A 19,907-nucleotide genomic window follows, 5' to 3' on the forward strand; every position below is an offset into this window, starting at 1 on the left:
GAAAGTTTGTTATAGCGAAGTACGTGATTGCGATTGTTCTGAATCCCGATGTACGGAATATCGAAAGTTTGTGACACCGAAGTACCTAATATCGAAGGGTTTAAAATCACGGTATCTGCGGTAATTGGTAATATCAACCGGAAATGCTTTAAATATCGTATTTTGATCAATTTCCAGTAAAAAATGCATTGCTTTAATGTACTTGTGTTAAATCTACGAGATCTTATGTTGTTATTCCACGACTTTGTTTTCGATTTCTGTCGTGGTTCACATTTATTCATCATTATTTGCCGAGCCTTTCCCAACAACCACCCACCCACCTAACATTGTATTGAGGTCTGCATTATATTGAGCCTAGCCTTTCCCCAACAACAATGTTGGGGTCGGTCTACGAGATCTTATGTTGTCGCTCCTTGTAAAACATTGATGCTCCCCTGGCCCCAATACAATGCTGAAAACAAAAAGTGTATATAATATATAATGCAGACCTCAATACAATGTTAGGTGGGTGGGTGGTTGTTGGGAAAGGCTCGGCAAATAATGATGAATAAATGTGAACCACGACAGAAATCGAAAACAAAGTCGTGGAATAACAACATAAGATCTCGTAGATTTAACACAAGTACATTAAAGCAATGCATTTTTTACTGGAAATTGATCAAAATACGATATTTATTTAAAGCATTTCCGGTTGATATTACCAATTACCGCAGATACCGTGATTTTAAACCCTTCGATATTAGGTACTTCGGTGTCACAAACTTTCGATATTCCGTACATCGGGATTCAGAACAATCGCAATCACGTACTTCGCTATAACAAACTTTCGATATTCCGTACATCGGTATCATGAACATTCGCAATTCAGTACTTCGATGTAGCGTACATTCTAAGTCACGTGCATCGATCTTGTGTACTTTATGGCTTCAGTACTTCGGCATTTTGAACTTCGAGATTCCGTGATACAGTCTCTTCAAACTGCCCCAGATACGTAGGTACCTAGTAGTGTAGTTTGCTATCGGCATCGTTTTGTGGTCAAATGCTAAGGTAAAATGAATTCCAAGTTTTTATTCCCGTCAGAAGAATAAGTGAAATAAAAAACAAGAAATGCGAAAAAAAAGTTTAATATCAATGCCATGTACTGTACAAAACATGATCACGTTTCAATGAAGAACTACAATTTAATAAAGAATCACTTGATAGCGCGCGGAAATAGTCTCCAAACCTCCGCTACATTCTCATGAACCATTGTACCTAATTCAGCCAAATATTCATCTCACCGCCTATAACACAGGTTTTTACAAATTTAAATACGAATCCGATTATTCAACCACGTTAACTCCATTCTAGTTATTCTCATCAATAACTAACATGGACATATATTTTTTTAACAAGTAGGTATTTAAATTCTACTGGGACATTTTTCTCCAAAATTGTTTTACTCCGACGTATCTTCTGTTTTCGGAGAACATTTTAGAATCCCTTAGAACATTTTACTTTTAGACTTTCGTCATGTTTCTTACTGTTTTACTTTGGCCTGCATAAGAACAGCAGAAAGACATTTGCAACATGAAGGCCTCGGGCCATGATGAGGGAGATTTGATTCGAAAGCTTATCGGTAGCGTAAGAAGCTAATTCATTTGGAAGACAATCATCTATAGAGTGCCAATGCTACAATTTACAATAATAACGATTACAAATGGGGGGCAAGAATTTTTCATAGAATCGAACTGATGTTTATGATGATTACTTTTTCTCTTTTTCTTTCAATTTCTTTTCTTCTTCGAGCCGCCTTTCGTACAAGTATATCCTCGAAAGTTGGTAAAAGCCTGTTACAGCAACGAAACAATTAGCAAAGAAGAGGCTGTAATTTTTTGGGATGATAATGAGCGACCATCGCGCCCATAGAGTGCCGGTGAGAGCCAGGGACCCGCATTGCCGCACAGACAATTTCTCCACAGGACGGTTTATGTCTCCGAAGCCAGCAATCACCAAACCCTGAAAGGAATAATGCATGAAATATCGCCATTAGGCTTTCCAGCTGTTACCCGGTTTCTTTTTAATCGATTCTTGGTAACGATTTCGTTTGTAAAAGGAACTACAAATGTCTCGATAAAACGTGACTGTGTGTAGACAAACCGATCGTTTCTTGTTTATGGGATTTGCGATCTTGATTGAACTTACCCATTTTCCGAAGGGCGCCCAGAAGAAAATTGTTTTAGGACCTGAAATGAAGACACTAAGCCTTGTAAATCGTTCTTAATTCACAAGCGGGATATTCCAAAAGCATAGATACTTACCAGCTGGATGTTCCCACAAGGGCCGGAGGGCGTTAGGAACAAACTTTTCTGCGAACGTTATAATAGCTTTGTATAGTTTAGAAGACATTTTTGTGGAATTTTATATTTTTTTTATAATAAATTATACAAAAATTTCATTCGTTACATGGCATTGAAACTACAGAAGACAGTCAGCTGTCATCTGCTTCAAACTCTAAAATCAGAAAGTCAGACGTGGTCTGTCATAGTGTACTAAGAAGTTGTTATTACTCACCAAGAAGTTCTTCATAATAATTTCCTTGGTCATTTGTTACTGGCCGTCGATATAGATATTAGGGTGAAACCGGTTACACCGTTAGAGGTAGATATTTATTGAACATTTCCAGTAACCGTTATTTTTCGAATTTCGTTGGCTTTAGGTACTATGTCTTCACACGTGCTTAGGCCACTTTAACACGACATTATAATTGCTTCCTGAATCTTTTTCATATGACGTGATAGCGTCTACACACTCGCGGTGCTGTTGGCGTTCAAAACAAACCAACTCTTTTCAAACAGTCTGAACTAAACAGTAGGCAGGTAGAAGGAACTTTTGCAACTGTACTTCCATGCAATATTTTATCGGACAGACGTGCGATTTCTATGCTAAGCTTTCTTTTACAAACCATGCGTCTAAAGTTCGGGCCAAAGTTAATGGTGACCCCTATGCCTATGGTGGCCCTTAAAATAAAAAGGTCGTGCATTCATCCGATCCGAAAATTAGGTTTCTGGTTTTCCATGCGACTAAATAAGGCTACCGATTTTGATATAGGTAGACTTTTGTGCGCTCGGTGAGTCTGGTCTTGTGCTTGCGATGAGAGGCGCTCAAGCCTTATAGCCGCCTGATTTACAGTTCCCATTATTTCCAGGGTGCCCCCTGCATAAGTACAGCGGAATACATTTTTTGGGCGTGTCGTTTTCATCGTGCGCGAATCCGACTAGCACTTGTCCGGTTTTGTCTTACTTACTGTAAGAACTTGATATCGGTACTTAGATGAAATAATGTTCAAGGCAAATGACGGTTTTCTTATCATTTGCCCCCTTACTTATAAAATCTCTAATCACCTTCTAGGAAACGTTTTACTTAAAGTCTTAAGCATTGATTAAATGTTGGTTAAGACATGCTTAAGCAACGTTTATAAGTAAGAATTTTCTTAAGCAGCCCTTAAGTATTACTTATATTTAATTCACGTTTATAAGTAAGGCTGTTGTACTTTTAAGGTGTTAATGAAAATTTTACAGTCAGGCACATGCAACGCTGACAGAAGGCCAAAAGAAATTAATTAAAAGAAACGAACATCGTTAGTAACAAATGAGAAGAGAAAGTAAATAGAAACAAGAAAAGTTCGAAATATAAAAACATATATTTCCACAAATCCAAAAAGGTTTTACAAAAATAGACAAAGTGTTCTTTTACAAAACTATGATTTAATTTTAATAACGCCATGTTACATGAACGGTGTGCTATGACAAAGATAACAATAGGTACTAAACATTCGTTTGGTCTACAACCACATTTACGTTAAGAATATCACAGTTATGAGACAAAATGTTTACCTAATCAGAATTTTTATGCACCTATTCTCAATTTAGATAAGCTATGATAACAGATACTATCAACATTGTCACAGATTCTTGTCTTTCTGAATTAATCGTTTCGAGATCACGTTAATTAAACAACGGACCATTCCGACTTGAGGTCATTTGATAAAAAATATAATTACTTACGCTGTAACAGAAATGAAATATTACAGCGTTTTTATCGCAAACAAATGTGACGAATACAGATTTATTTGGGAACGTACCGAATCGATTTAAGACTTTAATTGCAAAAATACCTTTATAGTTCTAAATGTCAAGAATCATTTACAAATCGTAAATGTTGACGAACTATAAAAGTATAAATAATAAAAAAAACATTCAAATAAGCTAAAGTGGCATTCGCGAGCGTAACAAGTCCGTTCTTATTTCACACTAAGTCTGAAATATTTAAAATACAGCCTTAGGCCATATAGCATGCATATCATACATGGAATGCATAACAATCAACAGGCATCCATGCTGCATTTCCAAAAACTCCCCAACCTGTATCCGCCAGCGTTTGTAGTGTCTATTGCCATTAAATGGCGCTTTAACATTTGAATGGACCTTCTTAAGACCTCATTTGTAAGTCATAGTTAACGAATTGGTAGTCACAATGCAGTCACAAAATAGAACAATGGCATTAGGTAGCAATACACAGATAGGTGTCATGTGATAATGTATTATAAATATAGAGGGTAGGGTCTATGATTTAGGAGAGTAAGTATAAATAAACCAGTGCAGGTTTTCAGGAAATACTGAAAATTTTCTCTGAATCTTCTAAATTCTGAAGAATCTGCGTGTGTGATTCTATTTTCTGACTCCATTGAACTTAATGTTTCATTTAGTTTCCATTATACATTACTTATGACAACATCAACAGAATAATTTTGATCCAAAATTGTACAAGGCCTTGTACTTATATCACAAACTAACATTAAAAAAATATATTCCTATCCTTCCCAAAATATACTAATTATACATAATATTTAATGTCTACAATTGAAATTAACTAAATAAATAATAAACAAAATCAGCTAATAATAAATTAATACCCTTTGCTAGCATAAAAATAACAATTAAATATATATTTGTCAATGTTGAAGTAGAATCTAGCTATCTGGGTGAGACAACGAACTCACATCTAAATTGAAAAAAATGAACTACTAAGGCCCGGCTACTAGAGTGGCACCATGTAACATCCCGTAACTATCGCCCTAACCAAAGACAAAACTTGTTGGCCAGTGACATTTGGCGCTGCATACATTTGTACCACAGCAAAATCACTTGGCCAAAAGAGGTTTTACTACTTACTGCGCGGGGGCCTGTTTTAATTTTTCCTGATCCCTATGATACATATAAGCTCTCGACAATTGGTATACACTAGTACAAGCTACAAATACATTGACAGCAAAGAGGCTGTAGTTTTTAGGTATAATAACTAGGGAGTATCGGGACCAGATAATGCCGGTGGCCGCTAGTGATGCGGACTGGCGGATAGACAAGGACTCGACAGGTCGATTCAAGTCACCCAACCCAGCTATCACCAAACCCTGAAAGTGATAATGATGAAGTGAGACAAGGCCATAGTACTCGTTTATGAATAAAACTGACTTCTGTGTTATTGTTAACAAGCAATGAAATAAAATTATATTGCCTTATTTATGAGCTATTGTAGATTACGTAGATATGTTTAATGAATTCTTGTTAACATAAAGATTATACCCTTATTCAAGTATTGATTTATTTGTTATTAAAATTATATGAACTTGCTAATATTATTAATTGAATAAATTCTACCCATTAATATGTATAATGGTTGAATTGTTAATATTTCTGCTCATGCACATATTTTATAAATATCAGAAGTCAGTTTTATTCAGACAACCCAATAACCCAGATGAGATATTAGAATGAGTACATTCTCAGAAACACAAAATGATTTTTTTAAACCATGATAGATGGTTCATGTTATTTATACATTTAAATATTTAATATTGTGACTGGTAACACAGTTTTTTTAAATGATAGGTACATGCACCGTAGAAGTGATCCCACAATCTTATGTACTATATGCTATCAGTTTATCAGAGTGTGCGTAAATGTCACATTAAACAGTGCTCAATAAAATCATGTCATAAAAACTGATTCTTCAGTACTTAAACCATAATCTCACTCATAAAGAGCTATGTATGCTGGTTAACCAAGATAAGAAGTCAAAATTGACAAATTACACAGCATAAATATTGATATCCAATATTAGGCATTTGCGACTTTGCGTATGCAGTATGCCTTTCTTAAGTGTTTGTATTTTATAATAAATTGAATTTGGAACGCAGCGATTGAGTAGGATTTTTTTTGTTATAGATTTATGTTTTTATTAGAACCTACTTTTCCAGTAAAGAGATATTATTCTAGTTATTAATTTATGCGCGGCGCAATTGCCCTTACGCAAGGTCTTTTTAATATAAATAGTGTGACCTTGAATTCACGTCCGCATTACTTACCCATTTGAAGGCAGGCGCCCAGAAGAATATTGTTTTAGGTCCTAAAACAGAAAAAGGAATGTAAATTATACATTCTTTTTTAAAACTTATATTCCAGAGATGTAAGTTATAGTTACCAGCAGGATGTTCCCACATAGGACGCATGGAACCTGGGACAAACCTGTCCGCAATAGTTATAATTGATTTGTACACTCTCGACATTTTGCAGGGTTTGTCTGAGTTGAGGTAGAGGTCTTTCTATGTGGGGTACAAAGGTACGGGAAGGAAGATAGTTACGGAGTTACTTTTTAGTGTTTTCTAAAACATGGCACTGATAGCAGCCGAGGCAATACTTGAAAGCCCGAGTTGTGATAAATGATAAAAGATAGTAAGATAGCGTTGTCAATGTCAAATTGTAAAATTTGACAATTGATCGTATAGACAAAATAAAGTCAATCTGCCGTTATCTAGTGTCTATGCGTAAGGAAAAACCGGTTTTTCCGGTTCTCACATTCACAACACTATAGACAGATAAAAAAACGCGTTCAATTTATTTGGTCATTTATAAAATCATCGATTTCAATAAAATTTTTACCTAAGTAAAATTTTGTAAAAATATAATGCTTTAAAAATCCCAGAAATTGGTCCAAGTATTGTATAAAGATATTTCAGAATATTTCATAACCATTATAAAGTACTCGTGAATACATACGAAAATCATTAAACTGGAACGTAACTTTTTTTTTCTACAAACAAACATGGGTGCGGATGTGCGTGTGATAAATGTGTCAACGCTCAAGAATTTATAATTTTCTTTGTTTATTTTACTTATCCATTGACTATTTACATTTATTTCTGTGGACGTTCCGTTGACTTACGTTCTATGTGTGTTAAGATACGTTATTAATATGGGTACGAGCACAATGGGAAGCGATTTGCATTCTGATAAACAGGACAAGTTGCTCAAGCTTCAAGCTCGAAAAAAGGAATTGGAGCAGATACTTGCGGCCAAAAACGAGGAACTTTATAAATTATGTGTTCAAGAAGTGCAATTAACCGGCATTATGCCACCAGAAGCGCCCTTAAGCCCCGAAGTGCCTCAAAGAGAAAGATTAGGAAGTATAAAGAGTGTCGATAGGTCAACAGACGGCAATGACGTTCAAGATGGATCGGATAACTCGTCCAGGCGCCTCAGAGCCGCCACAGGTGACCGCACGATGGAAGCAGAAGCTAACTTACGTAAAAATCTTTCACATAGACTATCCACGCCGTCAATATCCGGTGTTTCAACAAAAAGTGCACATTCAAGACATGTCCGACGTCCAGAAACTAGCTGTTCTAACTTCTTCCCTTCTCCTCCACAAGAGCGCAACACTGATACATTCTCCATTCATACATCCCATACGTACCCTGCACTAGCAGGAAGACATGAGCCTATGAATGACAACCTTCAGAATGACATGCAGCAAGGTACCATTTACAGGCACCACACCATGACAAATGATTACATGAATAAAATCTATTGCAACAATACTCCTGAAGCTCATAATGTATCTAGATTACGAGAGACTCATTTTAGCTCGAGCCATCCTGACATAACTACACACTACACTCATGGCAGTATGGCTCCACATCCAGCACAAAATGGAATGCGTAATACACCTTTGTTATACCAATACGCATCACATTTGAAGGCACAGAGTCAGCACCTCACTGGATTGGCTCATCAGCATCAAATGCAACAATCTAAGAGGCGAGCGGAAGGTGTTCGACGCAACACATTGCAGAGGACTCAGACTTACCATTTAACATCCCACAGTGATTATAATCAGTTACATTTAGAGAACATGAAACATGAACCACCAATGGTGATGTATCAGCATAGGTCACAACCTGATATTCAAGAGCAGCCTCATATGCCTATAGAAAGGACTGCTGTTGTTCCAAATACATTACCTTTACGGGAGCATAATACCATCAAACATCCTATGCACATGCAGCTACAAGTGTCTACTGATGACTATATCAGAGATGATAGAAGACACTACGCTGATCAATTAACTCCAATTAGTACAAAATCTTACAATTTTGACCCTGTTGGTATGAACAAGTTCTCACCACTCTCTCAAGCAGATATGAAAGTGAAAGAGAAGCAATGGTACGAAACTTCATTAGATTCGCCAACAAAATCTGAAGCGTCTCTTCTTAAAAAGAGTTCAAGCTTGAAGAGGACTTCCAGTGTAGGAAATTCGCAAGCGTATGAGATCATGATCTCTACTGGCCGACACTCGGCCATGCAGAGCCCTAACCAGATGCCACAAAGTCCTCCAGTGCTATCCCCTGGTGCAGTTTCCTTGGAGTCACCTAAAAACCTAACAGTGATTGAACAAGGAAAATGTATACCATACAGAGAAGAGACTAAGCCTTTTGAAATGTCTGATTTTTACAAATATTCTACTAAATTTAGGCAAGCTATTGTTCAAAAAAGTGTCCCAAGTAATCCTGGTCCAAGCTTAAACTCAGGGTATAATAAATTGCCTATGGAATTGCCACAGTATGCTCAAGAACATTGGCACGGCCAAACTAATTGAAGGATTCTACAAGACTTTGAATATTGTAAAATTTGTTTTTACTATGTAATAATTTATTTGACTAGAATTGGTGTGAGAATTTATAGTAATATTAAACATTTTAGCTCATAGTGTGTACTTATATTAAATTGTTATCTTCATATTTAAAGTGGCAAAATAATGAAAAGAGAATGTCTGCCAATGTCTGATCTAGATGAAATGTGTGTGACACTAAACTTGCAAAATATATTGAAATGATATTTCTATTTTACTGGATTATTGTGATAAAATGACAATTGAATGAATGATGGCAACCATAATGTTTGAATATTGATAAGATTAGCGCTGTGATAACAATGTGCAAGTTGTTCAATATTATTGTGACAATAAAGAGTTAGACTGCATAAGATTGTAATCATTATATACTAAATCAAAATTCTATGTTTGTAAACAGCTGACAATTGTTAATTCTATTATTTTGATCTCGTTGAATTGCCGTTTAATTAGTTACAAGTACAAGCCGATAGTATTACCACTTGTTACAATTTGCCCTAATTTTAAGTAATTTCGATGCTTTGCCCACCGCTTTTAGTAATACAACAATAACAACATTTAAATGTCATTATTTAACATCGCCGCTTTTGTGATAATATTTCTCATAATTAAGTAATATTTTGTTTGAGATCAGTTATTTTAGGTACCTTTAAGTTCGAGTCTAGTTAGTCAATGTGAAATGATTAGATAGCTACTTTTCACATAGCTGTAAAATTTATTCAGAAACTAGTGAAATTTTACAGTAGATATACCTAGTTGGTTATTTTTACTATATTAATTCAATGCATTATATTAAAATAACTAATGTTGTTGACGTAAGCTGTTACTGTTTTCTATACTCAAAGACTTATCTTACTTGCCAAGCAAATTTTAGACTAACTGCCAATGCCTTCGTCCAGTAACAAAATATTCGGTAGCTAAAAATATTTCACTTGTATATAGATTTTAGTATGTAATAGGTAATTAGGTTTAGAAATAGTGAGAACACTGGAACATGTTTTAAAATATTTTTATAAAGAGTCTATGTAAGCATTGTGCTCATAGCTCAGTTTATGTGGGACTAATAAAGTTTTATAGTATACAGGCTATTTCTTTTTCCTGGTTCCTTGATTTACCTTTTTGTTGCGCTGTAAAGCTGCTCGAATGACGAATTTAATTTCGATTATAAAACAACAAGAAGCATATGTTTTAAATTATTTATTCAGGCAAATGACGAGACTATATAGTTTAATGAAATAAAAATAAACAAAAGAAAGCCTTGTAAGTTTGGGCGTGGTGCAACAATCTCAGATGGGTTTATTATTCATGGTGTTCATAATTATGCAGCTTTTGCAGAAGGCTGTGGAGGGACCTCTTGCCAGGGTTGAAGCCGCCGTTCAAATAGTCATCGTCGTTTCCTGGAAGAAAAACTCACGTTACTTGTCAGTTCAGTATTTACATGTTATTTTATGTCTTGGAGGCTTGAGTAAAGATACTTTAGAAGTAGATATTAAGGAAAAGATATTTGTCCTCATAAGAATTTTGTTTCTAGAGAGAGATTTCTAAAAGTTAATTTGAATTAATTAATTCACCAGTCACTCCGGTTCAATTCTTACGGAAATAAGCGCAAAAGTAGTCTATTGACCTCTCTATGTGGTCAAAAACTGATTTAAAATTTATGAATTTTCGTTGAATGAACAGCCCTTTCACACTAGCGAAAACGGGGCGGAAAATCAGCTAGGTAGTGTGAAAGTGCCTTGAAATTGGAGTATTCTTAGCCATCTTACCGGCACCGTTGAGTTGTCCATTGACGCATCCTTCATCCCACATGTTGACACATCGCTTGCCAGGGTTGAAGCCTCCGTTCAGATAGTTATCGTCGTTGCCTAGATAATAACAAAACAATTAAAATCCAGAACGGGAAGTAGGCACTTAACGTACCACAAGTGTTTCTGAGGTAAGCGTTTGCAAGGAAACAAACAAACATCAGCTTTATTATGATTATCAATAGGTAGGCAGTAGTCCATGCTCAGGAGTTTTCTATGCCTATTGTTAGTACGTGGTGTCAATAAACTGGCGTTTCATGTCTAGGTACCTACTTACAGAAAAACGTTTATGATATATGAATCCTCATTAGAAGTGTAAACAACTAAGGCTATTTTTACGGGCACCTAGGTACTTAGGTACACCAAGAAAGGTCGAACAAAGGTCGAAAAATCTTTCGAACAATCCCCGCAGCCCCACGGCCTTAAGGCTTTAAGGTTTAAGTAGGTGGTTGTTTCTTACCGGCCCCGTTGAGTTGTCCATTGACGCACCCTTCATCCCACATGTTGACACATCGCTTGCCAGGGTTGAAGCCGCCGTTCAGATAGTCATCATCGTTGCCTAAGAAATTAAATATTTTTTGGCATTAACGCAACTATTTGGTAGCTCTTGAACTATCATCTCAACTAAAAAACCTATCGAACCAATATGATAAAAAAACTAAGTTATCATTTTGAAGTGTTTTGGTGAAGTCAGTAGAAGCCATCTTTGGACAAACAAAGCTTTTCGACAAGATCTGTACGACCAAATGTTCAAGGAGTCCAATGGCTAAATTCAAAATTATTTGGCGCGAAATGTAGGTAGGTAAAATGATGTAAATTTTCCAGTCGCAAAGTGATATTTTAACTGGGTCTCTATCAAAGCTTGATGTTCCGAGAAATTGTTGTCTTACCAGCTCCGGGAAGCTGGCCGTTGATACATCCTTCGTCCCACATGTTGACACATCTTTGATTGCCTGAAACTGAATACAAACTAAACTTTAGTACTAAACAAATAATACGCCTTGGTAGTCAGATACACAATATGTATAGATCTATTACTACAGGAACATTCTATATAGAATACAAATAGATAGATATACATACGTATACATGGTCTAGCAGGATCTTATATTATGTTTTGACTTTACATTTTATGACTAGTGAAACAAATGACAATTTAATTATGAGTACCTATTGATGATAAATTACAACAAACAAGTGATAATTTAATTATAGGTAAAGTGGTCTAGTTATTTAGAAGGATATCGTCGGAGGTGGCAACAGGTCTGCGTAGTTTAAAAGAACCTAGTGCTTGTCACGATTTCAAGAGTTGTATGAGGACACATTGAAATCTGGTTAAGGAAGCACACAAAATACCTGATTTCTACCTGACTGATTATGAATCTACAGAAAATAGACGAAAATCACAAGATTTTTGTATCAAATTAATTTCAGTTTACAGAGAAGGCCAAGTATCAAACAGAAAGAAAGCTACAGTTCACTTACATTTGTGTTGCCTCGAATGCGGTCCCAAAGTTTTGCAATAAACTATGGAAATTACACTGCAGAGCACAATAAATGCCTTCATTTTGGTAGTCAAGCTGTTATATATCGTCGAATTTATTCCTGCTAATGGTTTCCCGAATGACAAATGTAGTAATATTGAACATTTTCGGTGCTTTTATAAACGGGCCGCACTCGAAAAATTAATTAGCCGATGGTGGTATCGCCCACTTATGATATAGAAATTAATATTGCAGGCTTTATTTGATGACGTGCCTACTGTGTATATGATTGCTGATTTAATTAGATGAGTATGTAGGTAAGTAGATATTGGTGAGACTTGTATGGTCCAAGATAAAATGTATGATCCCTCAGAAAATTGAATTCATGTAAAATTTTCTAGACTAGATCAACCGGTTTAATTATAGGTTTTCTGTAAATTTCAGACTGTACCTATTGATGTTCCTGAAACTATTAAATCATTAATAGCAACAAGCCCTTCATATTCGAACCGATTACCTAAGTCGCAACTTACAACTGTCGAAAATACTTATTGTATCTACCAATGCTATTTTTGCCTATATGTGCCTAGGTCCTTAATTGAGAAAAGGACGTGTAATGTCATCATCTTTAATAGAAGCTGAATCTGTGTGTTTGGATGCAGATGGAATGCAAAACGCGTAGATAATTGAATTCCGCACACAAAGGCGCCCTCAACTGCACGTTGATTATAGTAGCAACGATAATGGGCACCTATCATGGTTGTTCTACGACTAAAATAAACATCTCTCACTTACCATAATAAGGATATTTAGAGGTATAAGTTGTTTATTGAATGGTGTGAAGTAAAATTAAGTGGATGTTTTTGGCTGTATTTTTTTTGCTGCGCTTTATCATCGAGCATCGAGCGAGGCAGTCACTTCTTGTAAAGCACTGGTACTCAGCTGAATCCGGTTAGACTGGAAGCCGACCCCAACATAGTTGGGAAAAAGGCTCGGAGGATGATGAGGATGATATTTACCATCGAGCATACAACACATTCCGGGCGGTGCGGTTTCGTTCGGAAAAATTGTGCGGAAAATCCACCAGTTTGCAACAACAGCCTTTTCACACTGGCGGATTTTCTGATTGATCAACTTCGGAGACGCAAAGTTACCTATTTGGCGGGTAATATATTTATCTCTATTACATGTATAGATGATGCTTGTAGAGAGAAAATTGCGTTAAGAGTTACATCATAATCTTATCAAGGTGAGTAATACAGGTATTATCGGCAAAATCTAATTTTAGTGTACAACAAAAAACCCAAAATCTTGAATTCAAATATCTTAACTTATCAAAATAATAAAAGATAAATTGAAAACCACTTTACATGTGTGATGCAAATTCATTGTGTGATTTCCTCAATCAATAGTATGGTGTTGGTTGGTAATTATGTCCTAATCATAAACAGATCTACAAGATAATTTATTTAAGAAAAAAAATTGTATTACTATAAATTCAGTTGTCATGAACGGAATAGTGGATTAGGTTAGGTACAGTAATCGACATGGATATTGAGCCCTGACTTTCACCTGCGCAGAAGTGATTTATTGGGTCCCTTTGGTGGTATGAAGTGAGCGTCATAGCCGTCACTCGGGATTGGTTCTTTGCTAATAAATCACTTCTGCGCAGATGTAGGTCAGAGCTCAAGATTTGTGCCGATAACTATAATTAAATTAACTTTTAGGTAAATTAAAACTATTCCATGATCAAGACGAATATATTGAAGAGTAGGTTTGAAGATTGGATTGGAAGAGCTGAAGGCAGAATCGGACTTTTATTGAAAAAAACCCATCATTGTTCCTACTGGAGCCCTTAATGTTCCAGGACCGGGAGTGACTTAGTCGAAAAATCTTGCATCCCCAGCATCTTTTTACCCCAAGGAACATCTGCTGTTACGCTCTCAGCGAGGGCTCCTTATTTAAGTCTTCAAAAGTTCTTATAACGTATAGAGACGAGGAAAGAATCTATTTGTTCAGATGTGAGGGGCCCGACTTAGTGCATGGGGCCTGTAGCAGTAATTTGTACTCCCGATAAAATGTTAATCCGGTACTAGAAACAAGTTATTAAAATCTGTCATATCATCATTTGTCCTATTTAAATACTAAACATTAGCTCATCAGGTGTTTATAACTTTGTTTATCTAAGTTCCTGGTCAGTGTTTGATTGATTAATAATTAACATCGTAAGCTCCGCTTGTCTTACATATATCCTTGTTTTTGAAGAGTCATGCTCACTATCAAAATGTAGTTTCTAACTGAAAACGTTGTCGTCTAGCATTACCAATGCCTATAAATATCTGTGATAAATATAAATGAAGATGTAGCATGACAAGACAAAAGATTACCTCCTGTACAAAGAAACGGCGAAGCGGCTTGCTGAAACTTCAAGTGACCCAAGGATTGGTTCATATTTTTGTCAAAAGTTAAGCTTTGCCATCCAACGTGGCCAAGTGCATAAGAGAGTATATAATAAAGTACATAAGAGACTATATAACAAAGCACATAAGAGAGTATGTAATAAAGTACATAAGAGAGTATATAATAAAGTACATAAGAGAGTATACAACAAAGTATATAAGAGAGTATATAACAAAGTATATAAGAGAGTATATAACAAAGTATATAAGAGAGTATATAATAACGTACATAAGAGAGTATTTAATAAAGTTTATAAAAGAGCATTTAATAAAGTTTATAAGAGAGTATATAACAAAGTACATAAGAGAGTATATAATAAAGTACATAAGTGAGTATATAATAAAGTACATAAGTGAGTACATAAGAGAGTATGTAATAAAGTATATAACAAAGTTCATAAGAGAGTATATAATAAAGTACACAAAAGAGTATATAATAAAGTACATAAGAGAGTATGTAATAAAGTACATAAGAGAGTATATAATAAAGTACATAAGAGAGTATATAATAAAGTTCATAAGAGAGTATATAATAAAGTACATAAGAGAGAATATAACAAAGTACATAAGAGAGTATATAATAAAGTACATATGTGAGTTCATAAGAGAGTATGTAATAAAGTATATAACAAAGTTCATAAGCGAGTATATAATAAATACATAAGAGAGTATATAATAAAGTACACAAAAGAGTATATAATAAAGTTCATAAGAAAGTATGTAATAGGTACATAAGAGAGTATATAATAAAATACATAAGAGAGTACATAATAAAGTACACAAAAGAGTATATAATAAAGTACACAAAAGAGTATATAATAAAGTACATAAGAGAGTATGTAATAAAGTACATAAGAGAGTATATAATAAAGTACATAAGAGAGTATATAATAAAGTACATAGGAGAGTATATAATAAAGTTCATAAGAGAGTATATAATAAAGTACATAAGAGAGTACTTAAGAGAGAATATAACAAAGTACATAAGAGAGTATATAATAAAGTACATATGTGAGTTCATAAGAGAGTATGTAATAAAGTATATAACAAAGTTCATAAGAGAGTATATAATAAAGTACACAAAAGAGTATATAATAAAGTACATAAGAGAGTATGTAATAAAGTACATAAGAGAGTATTTAATAAAGTACATAAGAGAGTATATAATAAAGTACATAGGAGAGTATATAATAAAGTACACAAAAGAGTATATAATAAAGTACATAAAAGAGTGTATAATAAAGTACATAAGAGAGTATGTAATAAAGTTCATAAGAGAGTATATAATAAAGTACATAAGAGAGTATGTAACAAAGTTCATAAGCGAGTATATAATAAAATACATAAGAGAGTATATAATAAAGTACACAAAAGAGTATATAATAAAGTACACAAAAGAGTATATAATAAAGTACATAAGAAAGTATGTAATAGGTACATAAGAGAGTATATAATAAAGTACACAAAATAGTACATAATAAAGTACACAAAAGAGTATATAATAGAGTATACAAAAGAGTATATAATAAAGTACATAAGAGAGTATGTAATAAAGTACATAAGAGAGTATATAATAAAGTACATAAGAGAGTATATAATAAAGTACATAGGAGAGTATATAATAAAGTTCATAAGAGAGTATATAATAAAGTACATAAGAGAGTACTTAAGAGAGAATATAACAAAGTACATAAGAGAGTATATAATAAAGTACATATGTGAGTTCATAAGAGAGTATGTAATAAAGTATATAACAAAGTTCATAAGAGAGTATATAATAAAGTACATAAGAGAGTATGTAACAAAGTTCATAAGCGAGTATATAATAAAATACATAAGAGAGTATATAATAAAGTACACAAAAGAGTATATAATAAAGTACATAAAAGAGTGTATAATAAAGTACATAAGAGAGTATGTAATAAAGTACATAAGAGAGTATATAATAAAGTACATAAGAGAGTATATAACAAAGTATATAAGAGAGTGTATAATAAAGTACATGAGAGACTATATAATAAAGTATATAAGAGAGCATATAATAAAGTACATAAGAGAGTATATAACAAAGTTCATAAGAGAGTATATAATAAAATACATAAGAGAGTATATAATAAAGTACACAAGAGAGTATATAATAAAGTACATAAGAAAGTATGTAATAACGTACATAAGAGAGTATATAATAAAGTACATAAGAGAGTATTTAATAAAGTGCATAAGAGAGCATATAATAAAGTACATAAGAGAGTATTAACAAAGTTCATAAGAGAGTATGTAATAAAGTACATAAGAGAGTATATAACAAAGTATATAAGAGAGTATATAACAAAGTACATAAGAGAGTATATAACAAAGTATATAAGAGAGTTCATAAGAGAGTATGTAATAAAGTACATAGGAGAGTATATAATAAAGTTCATAAGAGAGTATATAACAAAGTACATAAGAGACTATATAACAAAGTATATAAGTGAGTTCATAAGAGAGTATATAATAAAGTACATAGGAGAGTATATAATAAAGTTCATAAGAGAGTATATAATATAGTACATAAGAGAGTATATAACAAAGTTCATAAGCGAGTATATAATAAAATACATAAGAGAGTATATAATAAAGTACACAAAAGAGTATATAATAAAGTACATAAGAAAGTATGTAATAAAGTACATAAGAAAGTATGTAATAACGTACATAAGAGAGTATATAATAAAGTACATAAGAGAGTATATAACAAAGTATATAAGAGAGTATATAACAAAGTACATAAGAGAGTATATAATAAAGTACATAAGTGAGTATATAATAAAGTACATAAGTGAGTACATAAGAGAGTATGTAATAAAGTATATAACAAAGTTCATAAGAGAGTATATAATAAAGTACACAAAAGAGTATATAATAAAGTACATAAGAGAGTATGTAATAAAGTACATAAGAGAGTATATAATAAAGTACATAAGAGAGTATATAATAAAGTACATAAGAGAGTACTTAAGAGAGAATATAACAAAGTACATAAGAGAGTATATAATAAAGTACATAAGTGAGTTCATAAGAGAGTATGTAATAAAGTATATAACAAAGTTCATAAGCGAGTATATAATAAATACATAAGAGAGTATATAATAAAGTACACAAAAGAGTATATAATAAAGTTCATAAGAAAGTATGTAATAGGTACATAAGAGAGTATATAATAAAATACATAAGAGAGTACATAATAAAGTACACAAAAGAGTATATAATAAAGTACACAAAAGAGTATATAATAAAGTACATAAGAGAGTATATAATAAAGTACATAGGAGAGTATATAATAAAGTTCATAAGAGAGTATATAATAAAGTACATAAGAGAGTACTTAAGAGAGAATATAACAAAGTACATAAGAGAGTATATAATAAAGTACATATGTGAGTTCATAAGAGAGTATGTAATAAAGTATATAACAAAGTTCATAAGAGAGTATATAACAAAGTACATAAGAGAGTATGTAACAAAGTTCATAAGCGAGTATATAATAAAATACATAAGAGAGTATATAATAAAGTACACAAAAGAGTATATAATAAAGTACATAAAAGAGTGTATAATAAAGTACATAAGAGAGTATGTAATAAAGTACATAAGAGAGTATATAATAAAGTACATAAGAGAGTATATAATAAAGTACATAAGAGAGTATATAATAAAGTACATAAAAGAGTATATAATAAAGTACATAAGAGAGTATGTAATAAAGTACATAAGAGAGTATATAATAAAGTACATAAGAGAGTATATAATAAAGTACATAGGAGAGTATATAATAAAGTTCATAAGAGAGTATATAATAAAGTACATAAGAGAGTATGTAATAAAGTACATAAGAGAGTATATAATAAAGTACATAGGAGAGTATATAATAAAGTTCATAAGAGAGTATATAATAAAGTACATAAGAGAGTACTTAAGAGAGAATATAACAAAGTACATAAGAGAGTATATAATAAAGTACATATGTGAGTTCATAAGAGAGTATGTAATAAAGTATATAACAAAGTTCATAAGAGAGTATATAATAAAGTACATAAGAGAGTATGTAACAAAGTTCATAAGCGAGTATATAATAAAATACATAAGAGAGTATATAATAAAGTACACAAAAGAGTATATAATAAAGTACATAAAAGAGTGTATAATAAAGTACATAAGAGAGTATATAATAAAGTTCATAAGAGAGTATATAATAAAGTACATAAGAGAGTATGTAACAAAGTTCATAAGCGAGTATATAATAAAATACATAAGAGAGTATATAATAAAGTACACAAAAGAGTATATAATAAAGTACACAAAAGAGTATATAATAAAGTACATAAGAAAGTATGTAATAGGTACATAAGAGAGCATATAATAAAGTACACAAAATAGTACATAATAAAGTACACAAAAGAGTATATAATAAAGTACACAAAAGAGTATATAATAAAGTACATAAGAGAGTATGTAATAAAGTACATAAGAGAGTATATAATAAAGTACATAAGAGAGTATATAATAAAGTACATAGGAGAGTATATAATAAAGTTCATAAGAGAGTATATAATAAAGTACATAAGAGAGTACTTAAGAGAGAATATAACAAAGTACATAAGAGAGTATATAATAAAGTACATATGTGAGTTCATAAGAGAGTATGTAATAAAGTATATAAGAGAGTATTTAATAAAGTATATAAGTGAGTTCATAAGAGAGTATATAATAAAGTACACAAAATAGTACATAATAAAGTACACAAAAGAGTATATAATAAAGTATACAAAAGAGTATATAATAAAGTACATAAGAGAGTATGTAATAAAGTACATAAGAGAGTATATAATAAAGTACATAAGAGAGTATATAATAAAGTACATAGGAGAGTATATAATAAAGTTCATAAGAGAGTATATAATAAAGTACATAAGAGAGTACTTAAGAGAGAATATAACAAAGTACATAAGAGAGTATATAATAAAGTACATATGTGAGTTCATAAGAGAGTATGTAATAAAGTATATAACAAAGTTCATAAGAGAGTATATAATAAAGTACATAAGAAAGTATGTAATAACGTACATAAGAGAGTATATAATAAAGTACATAAGAGAGTATTTAATAAA

The 19,907-nt window shown here is 32.6% G+C and overlaps 4 protein-coding genes across 4 annotated transcripts; 1 reads left to right on the forward strand and 3 right to left on the reverse strand.

Moving 5' to 3' along the window:
• Positions 1-1,108: 1,108 nt before the first annotated feature.
• LOC124640753 (mitochondrial pyruvate carrier 2-like) lies at positions 1,109-3,528 on the reverse strand. Its single transcript, XM_047178666.1, has 3 exons — positions 2,301-3,528; positions 2,185-2,225; positions 1,109-1,998 (listed from the first exon to the last, which is right to left on the reverse strand). The coding sequence occupies exons 1-3, from the start codon at positions 2,386-2,388 to the stop codon at positions 1,747-1,749; spliced, it is 381 nt and encodes a 126-aa protein (XP_047034622.1). The 5' UTR covers positions 2,389-3,528; the 3' UTR covers positions 1,109-1,746.
• A 135-nt stretch (positions 3,529-3,663) lies between these two features.
• On the reverse strand, positions 3,664-6,780 carry LOC124640754 (mitochondrial pyruvate carrier 2-like). Its single transcript, XM_047178667.1, has 3 exons — positions 6,523-6,780; positions 6,407-6,447; positions 3,664-5,452 (listed from the first exon to the last, which is right to left on the reverse strand). The coding sequence occupies exons 1-3, from the start codon at positions 6,605-6,607 to the stop codon at positions 5,210-5,212; spliced, it is 369 nt and encodes a 122-aa protein (XP_047034623.1). The 5' UTR covers positions 6,608-6,780; the 3' UTR covers positions 3,664-5,209.
• A 352-nt stretch (positions 6,781-7,132) lies between these two features.
• LOC124640824 lies at positions 7,133-10,090 on the forward strand. Its single transcript, XM_047178761.1, has one exon. It carries the CDS (start codon positions 7,294-7,296, stop codon positions 8,974-8,976), a length of 1,683 nt encoding a protein of 560 aa, XP_047034717.1. The 5' UTR covers positions 7,133-7,293; the 3' UTR covers positions 8,977-10,090.
• A 101-nt stretch (positions 10,091-10,191) lies between these two features.
• Positions 10,192-12,471, reverse strand: LOC124640825. Its single transcript, XM_047178762.1, has 5 exons — positions 12,300-12,471; positions 11,705-11,773; positions 11,275-11,373; positions 10,776-10,874; positions 10,192-10,406 (listed from the first exon to the last, which is right to left on the reverse strand). The coding sequence occupies exons 1-5, from the start codon at positions 12,379-12,381 to the stop codon at positions 10,309-10,311; spliced, it is 447 nt and encodes a 148-aa protein (XP_047034718.1). The 5' UTR covers positions 12,382-12,471; the 3' UTR covers positions 10,192-10,308.
• Between the last annotated feature and the right edge of the window lie 7,436 nt (positions 12,472-19,907).

Source organism: Helicoverpa zea, chromosome 21, assembly GCF_022581195.2.
Source record: "Helicoverpa zea isolate HzStark_Cry1AcR chromosome 21, ilHelZeax1.1, whole genome shotgun sequence".
Lineage (NCBI taxonomy): Eukaryota > Metazoa > Arthropoda > Insecta > Lepidoptera > Noctuidae > Helicoverpa > Helicoverpa zea.

Bases quoted from the DNA above. Each gene is read 5' to 3' on its own strand.
- LOC124640753 (XM_047178666.1), bottom strand. From the start codon at position 2,388: ATGTCTTCTAAACTATACAAAGCTATTATAACGTTCGCAGAAAAGTTT. The intron at 2,226-2,300 runs GTAAGTATCTAT...TCTTCATTTCAG, and splicing joins CTTGTGGGAACATCCAGCTG to GTCCTAAAACAATTTTCTTC. The intron at 1,999-2,184 runs GTAAGTTCAATC...TATTCCTTTCAG, and splicing joins GGGCGCCCTTCGGAAAATGG to GGTTTGGTGATTGCTGGCTT.
- LOC124640754 (XM_047178667.1), bottom strand. From the start codon at position 6,607: ATGTCGAGAGTGTACAAATCAATTATAACTATTGCGGACAGGTTTGTC. The intron at 6,448-6,522 runs GTAACTATAACT...TTTCTGTTTTAG, and splicing joins TATGTGGGAACATCCTGCTG to GACCTAAAACAATATTCTTC. The intron at 5,453-6,406 runs GTAAGTAATGCG...TATCACTTTCAG, and splicing joins GGGCGCCTGCCTTCAAATGG to GGTTTGGTGATAGCTGGGTT.
- LOC124640824 (XM_047178761.1), top strand. From the start codon at position 7,294: ATGGGTACGAGCACAATGGGAAGCGATTTGCATTCTGATAAACAGGAC.
- LOC124640825 (XM_047178762.1), bottom strand. From the start codon at position 12,381: ATGAAGGCATTTATTGTGCTCTGCAGTGTAATTTCCATAGTTTATTGC. The intron at 11,774-12,299 runs GTAAGTGAACTG...GTTTGTATTCAG, and splicing joins GCATTCGAGGCAACACAAAT to TTTCAGGCAATCAAAGATGT. The intron at 11,374-11,704 runs GTAAGACAACAA...TTAATTTCTTAG, and splicing joins CGGCCAGCTTCCCGGAGCTG to GCAACGATGATGACTATCTG.